At 39.7% G+C, this 11,873-nt stretch overlaps 1 protein-coding gene across 1 annotated transcript; it reads left to right on the top strand.

Annotated features, from left to right (window-relative positions):
- Positions 1 to 4,957: 4,957 nt before the first annotated feature.
- LOC147181314 (uncharacterized) lies at positions 4,958 to 8,984 on the top strand. The gene is made up of 4 exons (XM_086090563.1): positions 4,958 to 5,536; positions 6,463 to 6,510; positions 6,832 to 6,895; positions 8,525 to 8,984. The coding sequence occupies exons 1-4, from the start codon at positions 5,405 to 5,407 to the stop codon at positions 8,875 to 8,877; spliced, it is 597 nt and encodes a 198-aa protein (XP_085946689.1). The 5' UTR covers positions 4,958 to 5,404; the 3' UTR covers positions 8,878 to 8,984.
- The last annotated feature ends 2,889 nt before the right edge of the window (positions 8,985 to 11,873 follow it).

Raw genomic sequence — 11,873 nt, 5'->3', positions numbered from 1 at the left:
TCAACAAAGCAAAGAAAAATTACAGTTTGTCATATCACTTTAAAAAACGAAGGTCAAAAATGTCCAGAACTTTGAAATAGAAAGTATCCCCAGGTAGAGTCAGAAAGACCATCTAACATTATGATGAAACTGGCTCTCACCAGGACTGCCCCAGGAAAGGAAGGCTCAGGGTTACCTCTGTTGCACAGGATAAGTGAATAACTGTCAACTGATCAGACAATAATGTGTGAGTCTGGAATCTTGCTCTATTCATCTATGCTCAAATTGCAGTACTGCAAAGAAACCACTAAGGAAGAAAAACAAGAAGAAGAGAAGTGATTGGACCAAGGGACACAAACGATGGACATTAGAACAGTGGAACCAAATTTGGGATTTTCAAATGGTTTCTTTACAATATTATCTTCTATGGAGCCCCACTCGTCTAAACACAATATTGTATTTGTGGAATATGAGTTGAGCAGTGAAATCCACTCGTTGTTAGCCATCTCAGGGGGCAGCCATTTTGCCACTTTCTGTCAGCTGAAAATGGAATCACAGTTGCTCAGGGCTCAGGCAACGACCCATCACGGCTCCCCAGTTTTCTGAAGCTGATTAGTCATTATCTGAGCAATTGTGATGTCATTGTCTTTTGACAGCAGGTAGCAAAATGACCGCCCCCTGAGATGGATAAATACGAGTGGATTTTGCTGCACATATTCCACAAACGCAATATTAATCAGTAGGGATGGGCAAGTACCCATGCCAGGTATCGGTATTAGGCTGATACCAGGACACATTTCCCAGTATCGGTACTCGTGACGGATATTGATACTGGTATCGGCCCACGCTCTTGTTGTCGTGACGTACCTCCTTCCACCACAAGACGTGTGTTGCGTTTACTAACACTCGGACATAAGAGAACGGGCAACACCGGAACACACAACACGCTTAGTTCGTTACACTATATCGCCATTGACTACTGCATTGCTATGAAATGAATGACGAGAATGTGAAACAGGAAACGGCAATACATAGCAGCCTTCCAAATTAAAAGCATGGATTTCAAAACAAGATATAATTAAACATAACACACTAATCAACTTGAGAAATTCTTAGCATGATAGATATTACTAAATTACTTAAATTCATTTTAGTGTGTGCTCTATGCACAAGGATTTTTGTGAGCAAATTGAAAAAATATAATTGTTATTCATTTCAAGCAATTTTAAAGAAATTTGCTATAATTGCGATATACAGGTGATCGTCATAAAATTAGAATGTCCTCAAAAAGTTGAATAATTTCCGTAATTCCATTCAAAAAGTCAAATTTTCATAGATTATAGATTCAGGGTTCACAACTTAAGTGATTTCAAGTACAGTACAGGCCAAAAGTTTGGACCCACTTTCTTATTCAATGCATTTGCTTTTTTTCTCATGGCTGGTTACTTTGTAGATTTTCACTGAAGGCATCAAAACGGTGTAGGAACAGGCAGGTATAAAACATGTTTTATATTATAGATTTTTCAAAATAGCCATCCTTTGCTCTGGTTACTTTTTTGCATACTTTTGGCATTCTTACGTTTGGGAACTCCTTAAAAACTGTTGGAAAACCCTTCGAGGTGACTACCTTTTGAAGCTCATCCAGAGGATGGCAATAATGTCCAAAAAAAGTAATCAGAGAAAAGGGTGGCGATTTATTTATGTATTTATTTTATTATTTTCACCTTTTTTTTTGTTGTTAAGCACATAACTGCAAATGTGTTCGATAAAGCATACCATGAAAACAGAATGTCAAAAAATTTGAATAATGTGAAGAAATCACTATGCATTCTTCCCAGTGTTTTGCATGGGGGGGGGGGGGTATTTTCAAGACGATATGTCAATCTTCAATAGTTGGTTGGTTTCCCTTTGCCTTTACCACTGCCTCGATGCGCCGTGGCATTGCCCGGAGGTGAAGCAGTACTATCAAAAGGAAAATGAGGGCCCCCAGACCCAAAAACAAAGAGCTGACAGCAAGCATCAAGAAAGCCTGGGCTTCCAGGACCCCCAGGCAATGATTGAAGATTGACATATCGTTTTGAAAATATCATCCATCCATCTTTTTTTTCATGCAAAAGACTGGGAAGTATACATGGTGATTTCTTCACATTCAAATTTTTTGACATCCTGTTTTCATGGATTTTATGAGCTGGAAGACAAAATAATGTAAAAATAAACAAATAAATACTTGAAATCAGTTCAATTGTGGGCCCTGAATCTATAATCTATGAAAGTTTGACTTTTTGAATGAAATTACAGAAATTATTCAACTTTTTGAGAATATTCAAAATTGTTGACGAGCACCTGTATCGGTAATTTAAAAAAATATCTGTGATTTTTTTGGGGGGGAAAATTTTATGTATCATAAGTACTAATGGGGGTGGCTGACTGGTTAGCACGTCCGCTTCCCAGTACAGAGGACGTGAGATCGAGTCCGGGCTTCTGCCTTCCTGGGTGGAGTTTGCATGTTCTCCCCGTGCTTGCGTGGGTTTTCTCCAAGTACTCCGGTTTCCTCCCACATCCCAAAGACATGCATGGCAGGTTAATTGAACACTCCAAATTGTCCATAGGTATGATTGTGAGTGTGGATGGTTGTTCGTTTCTGTGTGCCCTGCAATTGGCTGGCAACCAGTTCAGGTTGTACCCCGCCTACTGTCCGAAACTGGCTGGGATAGGCTCCAGTGCCCCCCGCGACCCTTGTGGGGACAAGCGGTTAAGAAAATGGATGGATGGAAATACTAATGATATCGACACTTGGTATCGGTATTGAGTATCATAGCGGTGTTGGTCTAAAAAAAAAAAAAAAAAAGTGCTATCAAACATCCCTATTTATCAGAATACTATATTTAGACTAGTGGTAGCACATACAAATTATTGTAAAAAATAATAAACAAAATTGGGGTGACTTCCCTTTTAACCCACATGGCTACCGCAGCAGTCTGCAACTACATGCCATCCCATCTGGTTTGCATGTTCTGCTCCCATGACATCATGGCAATGACCTTAAACACACCTCTTTGTAAGGGCAATTTGACCAACAAAGAGGGTAGCCTATTGGAATGCTACAGCAGATGACGTGGCCTCTACAATCACCCAATTAAACCCAATTGAAATCTCATCTAAAACCTAAATTTATTTAAATGCATTTTTTAATAGTGTTGCGTTAAAACAGTAGTATTGGCATCAGCAAGTACTAAAAAGTAGCATGCCGATACCATTATTTCCGACGCTAATATAGGAATGCAGCATCTCGTGTGTCGCTTGTGCACGACATTCACTTATGTGTGACGTGCTCACTACTTGCCGAGCCAAGATATCCTATTGGCCCTTGAATGCTCTGAACCAATGGCAGGGCAGCTTTTTCATGTTGAAAAAAACAAAAACAAAAAAAAACTTGGTATCGGTACGCCGATACCGCAAAACTGGAATCTGTACAACACACATTTTTAAGTTTGGTAAATGATTTCGTATGTGTTTCTGCATAGTCTGGAGGATTTCAGTAGTAATTACAATGTAGGAAAAATAAATTAAAACAATTTGAAGTTGTTTCCAAACTTTTTACATGTACTATATCACACACAAATTCTGAAAACATGCATATCACGTACATCGAAGAGACTAAATAAATTGCATGTTTTTTATTTGTTTGTTTTTGTCTACTGTATATTGACAGGTTGACTTAAAAGTGAGGCAGTCAAGAGTGCGGAGTGCCTGGACGCGAGCTGTGTCCGATAGCAGCTCTTCAATGAATATGTGTTCAGTTACCGCTAGTGGTTGTAAAGTGACTGAAGAGCATCAACTGCGTCGTCCTTCATACAAGGGTGTAATGTTACAGTATTGTTAAGGAAGATATGCAGTCAATTACTCCACATCGAATTCTAGTCGACAAGTAGTTAATTAATTAATCCACCTTTGAAGTAAACTCAGGTGTTAACTCATCAAACCTTTGTTGAGTTACTTTTTAACACCATTTGACAATATGTGTCCGCTTATTAGCTGTGGTTTGCTGTGAGCTCTGAAAAAAAAAAGCAGAAATCTCTCCCGCTCATATTGAGGACGTTTAGTGGTACTGCAGCACCGCCATGTGTTTAAGAGTGGTAAATACAGCGATCCAAATCCCTTAATCAACGATTCCCAACCTTTTTAGAGTAGACCAACGCCAAGTACCACCATAATCATGGACCCACAAGACTGGCAATAAGATTTGGTATTGAAAAAAAAAGTCATTGTGGAAAAAGCTGCATTGACATTGAAACAAGTAGTAGAGAGCGCGCCCTCTGTTGGCTAAAGGTAATACTCATGGATACAAGTTCACCAGGAACTCCTCCAGGAACTCCTGGAACACCAGGAGCTGCCGTTCTCGCCTCTCTCCTCTCCTGAAAAGCTGGAAGGCGTTCTCGCGATCAAAGTTTGTAGCCAAAATTAAAACAAATAAACTACAAATCTGTTCTTAAGATTAAATGCAAATATTGTACTATACAGTTAAAAATAACTGCTGTGCTAAAATAGTTTTTTTTTTGCCTACTACCACTAAGCATAGGTGTCAAACTCCGGTCCTGGAGGGCTGAGTGTTGGAGGTTTTGGAGGTTTCCGTTCTCCAACACAGCTGATATATGATCAGCTCATCAGCAAGCTCTGCATAAGCCTGATAACAATCCTGCTGATTGGAATCAGGGTAAACGGCTAGGCTAAGTCGTTAGTATATCATATGGCTAGTCCATGACATGAAGTAAAATGAGGTTCTTTCGATTTAAGCTAGTACATCTTTTTTTTTATAATCACCCACAAATGTCTTCAAACAGCTAATTATGAATATCCAGAGCAAGAATCCTCTAAATTTTTGAATTACATCCAGATTCTCTAGCCAACTCATGCTCATAATGGCATTAAAACACACACACACACACACACACACACACACACACACACACATACACACACACACACACACACACACACAAATATCTTCAAATCAAAGTAAGAATTCTATAGATTTTAAAATATATCAAAATGCCTTTGGCATCTTTCGTTCAATGATTAAGGTGGGTCACAACTGTCAAAGACACTTCAGGGGAACCCAATTGATTTTAAATCCTATCCAGCGTTGTCTTTTTTTTTTATTGTTGTTTTTTTTTTTTTTTTTTTTTTTTTTGCTAGGCACTCATCATAAGGAAGTGGATGATTCATTTTTGAGTTGTGACTTTCGCTGGTTATTGAGTGAAGATTTGTGGTCCAAGACACGACTTTGACTAAATGCAGGGAAAGTACCATTACTGTAAATTCCATTGTGCGCTGACAGCCTGAACACACACTTTGTGAGCTCAGGAAGCAATTGCGTGCACTTTTAGTTTTGTGCCTTTTAGTTCCCAGGCTGAGGCTTGTCGTCATGCCTCCTCCTACCCAGCAAGCCCTCATCTACATCCTTCTACTGTGGACCACCGTCCTCTCCATCAGCCAGGTGACGTGGATCATCTTGTACTTCTCAGCCGCGGGGCACAACAGCACGGTGAGACAGTCGGTCAGTCTTCTTGTGGTATGTCAAAAACTGCCTTTGGTTGGATTGTGAATTACTTGCTACTGTACAAAAGCCTAGATAAGAATATTTTACTATTGCCCTGATTTTTTTTCAGTACAGCGTAGGCCTTTAAAGTCTATTTTCTGTGGTACTTGGCCAAATTAGGGTTGTGGGTCAGCTGGAGCCTCTCCCAGCTGACTTTGGGTGGGATAGACCCTGGACTGGTCACCAGCTAAGCACAGGGCACATATAGACAAAAAAGAAATAATCCACTCCATCATAAAACTTGATTCATTCTGAAGCAATGGTTTTTGGTGAGTCAGTCTCAGAGTTTGGCGGAGGTGAAGTCACACACCCGACTCATTTGACTGATGATGACACACCCCGCTTGGCCATCATTAGCTGCTGGTGATAATGCTACGATAATTTGGTGCACTTAGTAGTCAATTTGTGACTGTTGTGATAGTACATCGGGTGATTTCATTATTATTTTAATTCTGTCATACTAACCATATCGAGCAAAAAAAGAAAGTGAACGGACGAATATGTGCAACATGAATTTGCATATACTTTGTATAATGTAACATATGGTGTTCCACAGGGTTCAACTCTGGGGCCATTGCTGTTTTTATTGTATCTGCTGCCCCTGCGTTCCATCTTAAGAAAACAGCGGTAGTTGTTTCAAAGGGCTCTATAAATAAAGTTGAGTTGTGATGTGTGTCAGTGTCCTAACTGCATGAATTGCAATGCCAAGTAATTCTAGTCCAGCACAACTAGATATCTCGAAAAACGAAAAGGAACACTTCCTAAAACCGCAGTGGAATGAATGCCACCACATTGTCTTGCGCTTTATTATATCAACATGACTGTTTGCTGTTTCAATCAAGGCGCTTTGATTATTCCGATTTTCTGTGCTTTCGCAGAAGCAGATGAATGAAGCATCACATGACCTGATGCCGTTCAAGAGTAACCATTCGGTAAGATAATCGTTGGCTCCTATTTCAGCTTTCATTTTGCTGATGTCAAGCTTGAAGATGTCACATAACGTATACCCACGCACCATCTGTCTTGAATTTTGGCAGCCCGGCACCGCCTCAACTGCTTCCTGTCTTCCTGTGCTTATGTCATTTCAAAGAGCCTAACCCCCTCCCTGCTCAACTCTCACGTCATCGCCTTCTTCTGGGAAATGACAGCGCTACGCTCTCACTGTTCGGTTGAAGCGTTGGACTCGCTCAGCCTCACTTTTTTTTTTTTTAAAGACGTGTCAAGTCGTAATAGATGTGATCTTCCTTTGACAGTCTCCTCTGGAAGCGGCGCCTCAGTGGGGTGAAGGCAGAATGCTCACCTATACAGCTGTCAGAGGTAACAGGAAAAAGTCACCACCACAATTCTATGTTAAAGCCTGAACCATTTCAATTTGAACCAACACCTTCACAGACATCCACTTTTGTCGTTATCATCTCTGCATTTTTGTTTGACAAAAAGTTGATAGACTGTTCTTTCATCTTCAATAACAACGACTACAATACTGCATATTTGCTCTTTGGCTCTCCTTAGATGTAGATATTAGTATAACATTTGCAGTAGCCAGGGTTGGGAGGGTTACCTTTAAAATGTAATCCATTACAGTTACAAGTTACCTGCTAAAAAATGTAGTTAGTAACGTAATCTGAATACTATAATATTAAAGTAATGTAGCTGGATTACTCCAATATTGAGTATGCTCATGAAAACAAAATAAAAATAAATATGTGCCGCTGCTATTTGCGGGTGAAAGGGACCCGGGCAACCTACAAATAGCAAAAAGCCTAGTGTAATTACAAAACATGTAGGCTATTGATTGATTGATTGATTGATTGAAGGCCATAGACTGTTTTCGAACTGTCACTGAAAGCAACCACACCTCATAGATAGATAGCCAGTCGTCCAATGCGGATGACGATGCGTGACATCAACTGCAAAACGAACTTTTATCCCAGTCACAAGTTTAGCCGTGTATATGTTGTGTATGATGTTTAAATAGTGAATTGGTGGGAGGAAGATTTGTTTGGAAGGTGTAACTCACATTATGGTTGTAGACTAGCGGGCTAGCTAGCAAGAAGCTACAGCGCGTAGCATGCCGCTGGACTCTCAGCTCAAACTTTCGCTCTGAGTAAATTCCAGTGAATACCGGTCGCCATTTCCTCCTCCCGTCCGTGAAGCTTTTTCAAACTGCCCGTGTGTGGAGGACGCGACTAGTCAGTTTGTTCGTCCTCACCTCCCCGACATGTAGCAACGGTCCCGCTCTGTGCCTCCCTCCCTCTCTCTCTTTCTCTCTCGCTCTGTCCCTCTTTCGCACTCTCTCTCATCGTAGAAATTGTAATCCCTCTAAGTAATCCCCATTTTTAATAAATGTACCTATAATCTGATTCCATGTTTTTTCCTGTAACTGTAATGGAATACAGTTTTTAAAAAATTGCAATCTGATTACGTAACGGCGGTACATGTATTCCGTTACTCCCCAAGCCTGGCAGTAGCATCACACTTAAAACCAAGAAGACTTATGAAGTGTTGAAGTGCTAGCCGTAGCATAGCCTTGTATATTGTTTGAATTGTAAAGTGCTGCCTTGCGATACAAGTTTGCTCTGTTCCGTGACCACGATTGTATCTGAAAAACGACAAGTTTGAAGACAGCTGTAATGCTAATTCAAGGTGCCCCTTGGTTGTACATGTCCCTCTGGTCCAATTATTTTCAATCTTTTGTAGGGATACTATCATTTTTATCCAGGCCTGTGTTGTATGAGTTAAAAAATAATAATAATTCTCCACAATTTGAAAGCAATGGCTGATTTTCTTTGGGTTTATTTTCATTATTATTATTTTTTAATCTATTATACTTTTGTCAGATTCAAGTTATTTCTGCCTTTATTTTTTATTAACGGAGGTTATCCTAAATCATGACGTTGTGATCTATGGTTGCCATGGCAATTTTGTAACTGCTATCTCCCGCAGCGGGCAAAGCAATCGAATGGCTGGCAAAGCGTCCGAACGCAGACCTGATGTCCGAGTCGGGGGAAACTCTGGCCGTCATGAAGGACGGCTATTACTTCCTTAGCCTCCGGGTGACCCTGTCCTCATGCAGAGAGGCCGCACAGCAAGCAACCGTGAGCCTGAAGCGCGGCGCCCGAGTCCTCCTGCAGAGCAGCGTCCACGCCGACACCTGCAGCACGGGCGTCCTGGCCAAGGTGGAGGAGCTGTCTGCCGGGGAAGAGAAGCTGCAGGTCACCATCAGCTCATCCGGTGTGAATGTGGACTGCGCGGAAGCTGTCACTCACCTGGATGTCATCTACATGTTCAGGCCTTAAGTGTCACAGAAGCTGCTGCGCCAAATGGTAACATTCACCCTAAAGGTACGATAAAAATCTTGATTGTATAAACTTCAATCTGTTACTGCCTTCTTACATTGCTGGTCCAATTGTCCCACAGCAACAGATTTTCAACTGAACAAAACATTTAATTTCTTTCTAATGGTTTATATATATAAGAAACAAATACAAGAAGTTTTTCCACCATCACTACAATTCTTCTTTTCTTTATGCAGGGATTTTTTTCCTTGAATGGAAAATGTACGCTCTTGTTTGTGATGGAACAAAAAAAACCAGCAGCTTTTAGTTATACTTGACATTTGATTTCTTTATTTAGTATACAGAAAATGTGTTATAATAATGAGTCAGAATATTATGGTGTGAATTGTTCAATTGCTGATTGACCTCAGATATTTATATTGTATTTATTTATTGTTTTGTTACAGTGCAGTGAAAAATGATTTGCCCTCTTCTCAAATTCTTACTTTTTTTTGCATAGTTTACCCACTTTAATGTTTAAGATCATTAAACAAATTTTCATATCAGACAAAGAGAACCCAGGTAAATACAAAATTCTATTTTTAAATGGTGGCTTTATTAAGGGAGGAAAAATATATATTCAAAGCTATAATTTGGCCCACTCATTCAAGAATGGCTTTAATTCAGCAATACTGGAGGCTTTTTGAGCATGAATGGCCTGGACTTCAACTTTGACAACTCCAAAACAGTCTTCTTCTTCTTCTTCTTTTTTTTTTAAGTCACCCAGAAGTTGACTTTCTGGTGTCTTTTGGATCGTTGACCTGCTGCGGATTTCAAGTGCGCTTCAGCTTGAGGTCATGAACTGATGGCTGAACATCCTCCCTCAGGATTCTATTTGATTTGAAAAAAAGCAGAATTCATAATTGCATCATTCACAGCAAGTCGTCCAGGTCCTGAAGTAGCAAAGCAGCCCCAGACCATCACACTAGCACCACCAAGTTTGACTGTTGCTATGATCTAGTTTTTCTGAAATGCTGTGTTACATCTACCTTCCTTCCAAAAAGTTCCATTTTGACTTTGTCAGTCTGCAGAATATTCTCCAAAAAGTCTTGCAATAATAAGGCAAGCCTTTATATTCTGCTTGGTCAGTCGTGGCCTTGGAACTTGACGCTGACCTGAACAGAGTTCGGGGAGGCCAGCATTTCGTTACATGTTATCCTGGGTTCCATTGTGACCTACTGGATGAGTTGTTGCTGTGCTCTTGGGGTCATTTGTGTCAGCCGGCCACTCCTGTGTAGGTTCACCATAGGTGTTGCATGCTTTCGTAATTTGTTTATAATGGATCTCAGCATGATTCGCTGGAGTCCGAAAGCTTAGGAATGGCTTTGTTTCACTTTCAGGAACTGATAAAAAAATCTATTTCTTTGGATCAGGAGATCTTTTGGATGGCTTTATTTTGTTGGACAGGTTCGACTTAGGCGGTCTCTTGATTGAACAGGTGGTAATCATGCTTGGATGTTATCAGTGAAAGCCACATATTTAGACATTTTTGCCCTCACTAAATCCCCATGTCTGATATTTACATTTATTTGATGAAACAGCAAAAAAGTATGATTTTGAGAAGAGCGCATATGCTTCTTCACAGTACTGTATATCCATAGATACGTGTGTTTAGTCACAGTGATTTCCCACTATATCGCAGTTCCCGTGCCACGATCTGCTATTACTGATTTTTATAGGGATGATTGTATATTGAAATGCCCACTAAGAGGCAATCTTTAACATATTTTTTCAGATAATTTTTTTTTTTATTAAATCCATTTATTTAAAAAAAAAATTGTCTACTGTGTTTCATGAAGCTGCAGTAATATTTGCTGTCTCAGAGGAGAAAGCATATATGTCTAAATATTGTTAGTTTGTCTGTCTGCATGTATTGTTTGTTTTCAAACATTCACTGTATTATTACTGTGATGAACATGCTATTCATCAGCCTGACTACGCAAGTGTACCAAAGGTTGTTGCACGTGAGTGGATTACATCCACATCAGCTGCCTACAATGAGAATCATGAGTCATTTACGCACAGACAGGAGGTGTGAAATGAAAGTTTGTCATTAAAGCCCCTTCCGTAGTCGAGGAATAACCCCCTTCAGTGCGCCTAATGACAACTCAAAACCAATAACAATGAAAGCGCTCCTTCCTCCGCCCACCTCATGGCGGCCTCATCGGAGCTCATTAGTCATCCTTCCTGCCCAAGACGCATACTTTCCACTCTGGCTGAATCTTGTCGAGCGTCAAACCTCAACTGTCAAATTAAAGACTTTTCCAACAATAGGCTTCATGAGATTCACTTACTCAGCTCTAAGCAAATGAGCAAAGGAAGCTATTCCGTTAAATAATCATGTAGCCTACATTAAACTATTAGCATAATTGACAATGTCATTTCTAGTTAACAGATCAATAAAACACCAATTTGCTTGCTATGTTTTTTTTGTTTTTTTTACTTCCTGAAAATGATGATGTAGGGACACACACATCACCACTTTTTTTATAGTTACATATTTCTTGTTGCATCATTATTTTTTTCACACATTACACTTTTTTTCCCATATAGTGTTATTTGTATTGATAATTCCAAACATTCTGCTCCTTCCACAATGCAACGTTTCATTTCAATGGAGTATTGTATTGCTTTTTCCTGTGACTAGCATACAACAGGCATATTGTTTTAGTAGTCAAACAATATTTTTTATCACATTTTCAATCAAAATAATCCTCATAAATCAAATTACAACGATCCAAAGTAAGTCCAAAGCTTTTGAATCAGCGGAGAGCGTCGTTTCACTGAGGAGAAAAAATGCTGCATTTGAGGAAAGATGGAAATTTGATTTTAAACCCCGGAATACATTTACCGCCGTTACGTCTACAGATTACAAAAAAAATGTAACTGTATTCCATTACAGTTACAGGAAAAAACATGTAATCAGATTACAGGTATATTTATTAAAAATGGGGATT

The sequence above is a fragment of the Leptonotus elevatus genome, chromosome 1 (assembly GCF_054856555.1).
Source record: "Leptonotus elevatus isolate MCC_2025b chromosome 1, RoL_Lele_1.0, whole genome shotgun sequence".
Taxonomy (NCBI): Eukaryota; Metazoa; Chordata; class Actinopteri; order Syngnathiformes; family Syngnathidae; genus Leptonotus; species Leptonotus elevatus.
Note: the sequence above shows the minus strand (reverse complement) of the source record. Positions and strands in the feature narration are given on the sequence as shown.